The 2,321-nt window shown below is 42.1% G+C and overlaps 1 protein-coding gene across 1 annotated transcript; it reads right to left on the reverse strand.

The window, feature by feature from the left end:
- Positions 1 to 270: 270 nt before the first annotated feature.
- LOC119516596 (heterogeneous nuclear ribonucleoprotein K-like) lies at positions 271 to 1,761 on the reverse strand. Its single transcript, XM_037812954.1, is given in 2 exon segments — positions 271 to 513; positions 516 to 1,761. Coding segments are annotated over 2 exon segments (1,410 nt in total). The 3' UTR covers positions 271 to 349.
- Positions 1,762 to 2,321: the final 560 nt, after the last annotated feature.

Below are 2,321 nucleotides of genomic sequence, written 5' to 3' on the forward strand. Positions count from 1 at the left end.
ATAGATGCCAGCAGACTGTGGACTGCTGTTACTCTTCCTCTCTGTCCCACCCCGCACCCCAAATGTTACAGTGACCACAAAGCAAGGTGTTCACAATAATTGCATTGGGGGAAATCTCTTTTTTACCAACAACAAAGAACAAAAATAAAATTCACTCACTCTGCTGCTGTTTTAAAATTTCACTGTTAGTTTTTGTACACCCTTCCCCACCCCCCACCATATTTGTAAGGAATTAAAACATTACATCTGGTGAACAGCAAAAATTTCACTACACCTCAAATGCAGAACACCTATGAAGCAGAGGAATGTTGGCTTTTTAAACAGAAGCAGATAAAAAAAAAAAAAAGATTCAGGACTCCTTCAGTTCTTCACTAGTCTTAGAAAACTTTCCAGAATACTGCTTCACACTGTTCTGCAACAAATACTGTGCATTCTGTATCTGGTCCTGTGTTCCTGTAATGGTAATGATCCGATCTTCGGATCCTTCTAAAGGTTCATCAATTTTGATTGAGCTCCCGACTCATGATGGATTTGTTTAATCCACTGACCACCTGTCCCAATAATAGATCCAGCCAAATCTTTGAGAATAGTTACTTATGTAGTAATAATAGGTCCACCAAGATCACCATATGAGCCACAACCCCCTGCATAGAAATAATCATATCCAGAGCCACCCTGTGGTTCATAAGCCATCTGCCATTGTGATGGGCTCCATGTATCTATTGCAGAATCCCAAGTTTCATCAGCACTGAAACTATCATAATGGTTTCCAGGTCTTCCTCTTCTGTCATAAGCCATTAGATCTCCTCCTCTAGGTGGTTGTGGTGGTGGAAGAGGAAGATTCTGAGCTCTGCTGCCACCCCAGCCACCTTGTCCAGGAGGAGGAGGAGGAGGAGGTCCTTGACGAGGGCTCATATCATCATAATCTCTTCTAGATGGAGGCATTGGATGCCCACCTTGACCAGGAGGCATTCGGTCAAAACCACCTCTTTCCTGCATGGGAAATCCCATAGAACATCCACAGCGGTCATCAAACATCATTGTAAAACCATCGTAATCATAGGTTTCATTATAAAAATTGGGATCATAAGGCTGCACATGTCCTTTGATGGGAGACTCAGATATAAGATCAAGGATGATCTTTATGCACTCTACAACCCTATCAGGCTTTCCTCCAATAAGGACAACCCTGTCAGTGGGATGAGGACAGCATTCCTGGAAAAACTTGATTGTTGTCTGAATGTTCTCTTGAAGTTCTTTGATTTTAGCACCTTTGACCCCAATACTTCCTCCTGCCAGACTCTGATGAATCAACAGTCTCAACTCGCAGTCAAAGTTGCTTCCTTTATTGTGTCGGTAATTTAAGCATTCCACAGCATCAGATTCAAGTGGGAGCTGGCTGGTTGCAGTGGGTGATGGCAACTGCAGGCCCTCTTCCAAGGTAGGGATGATTTTCTTCAGAATTTCTCCAATCATTTCAGTATCAGCACTGATACTCAATATGTGCTTGGGGCCACTGCTGTCTGGGACTGAAACACTGGCATTGAAGTCTGTATGGAGGGCCTTAATATTCTTGCCTCCTTTTCCAATCACTGTCCCAGCATTTTTGCTCTGAAGCAGAATGCAAAGCTCCAACATCTCATCCACATTTCTAGATCTTTTAAATGCTTGTTCCTCTTCCATATCTTCTGCAGGACATTTACCAAATTCACCATTGGTTTCTGTGTTGGGGAGAGTTTCCTCTGGCTGTTCAGGTTCCATATTCTTGTATTAAATGGACACACCAATCTATAGGCCACGAATGAATAGAAGGCCAGAAAGACATCGATGTTGCTGTGGCAAGAAGTAGGATAACGGCATCTGCAGTACTTTTGCCTGGAGTGCACTCCTTCCAAAAGCAACATTTTGAAGACTGCACAGGAGCTGAGAGAGGAGCTGGAACAGAACTTGGGATCAGCAGATGCCAGTCACATGACTTCCCAGCTAACAGAGGTTTTCTGGACGCCACTGGTCTTCCTTTGGTGAAAGTATAATCATACTGATGCCTTAATTTGGACATTTTCATGGCCTTCAGACTTTAAATTTGTAACCAAATAAACACCCTTTATAAAAGCCAATCCATTTCTAGTATTTTGCACAATGGCAGCATTAGCAAACTGGAACAGTGCCTTTAGTTTTGTCAATGTTTTCCTTATGTACTCTGAAACTCCTTGACTGTGTACATAAACATTTATGATTGTTATTTCTTCTTGGTGAATTGTCTGTTTTATTAATACACAGTGTCCTTCCTTGTATCATATGACATCTTTGCATTTAAAGTC

The sequence above is a fragment of the Choloepus didactylus genome, chromosome 2, assembly GCF_015220235.1.
Source record: "Choloepus didactylus isolate mChoDid1 chromosome 2, mChoDid1.pri, whole genome shotgun sequence".
Taxonomy (NCBI): domain Eukaryota; kingdom Metazoa; phylum Chordata; class Mammalia; order Pilosa; family Megalonychidae; genus Choloepus; species Choloepus didactylus.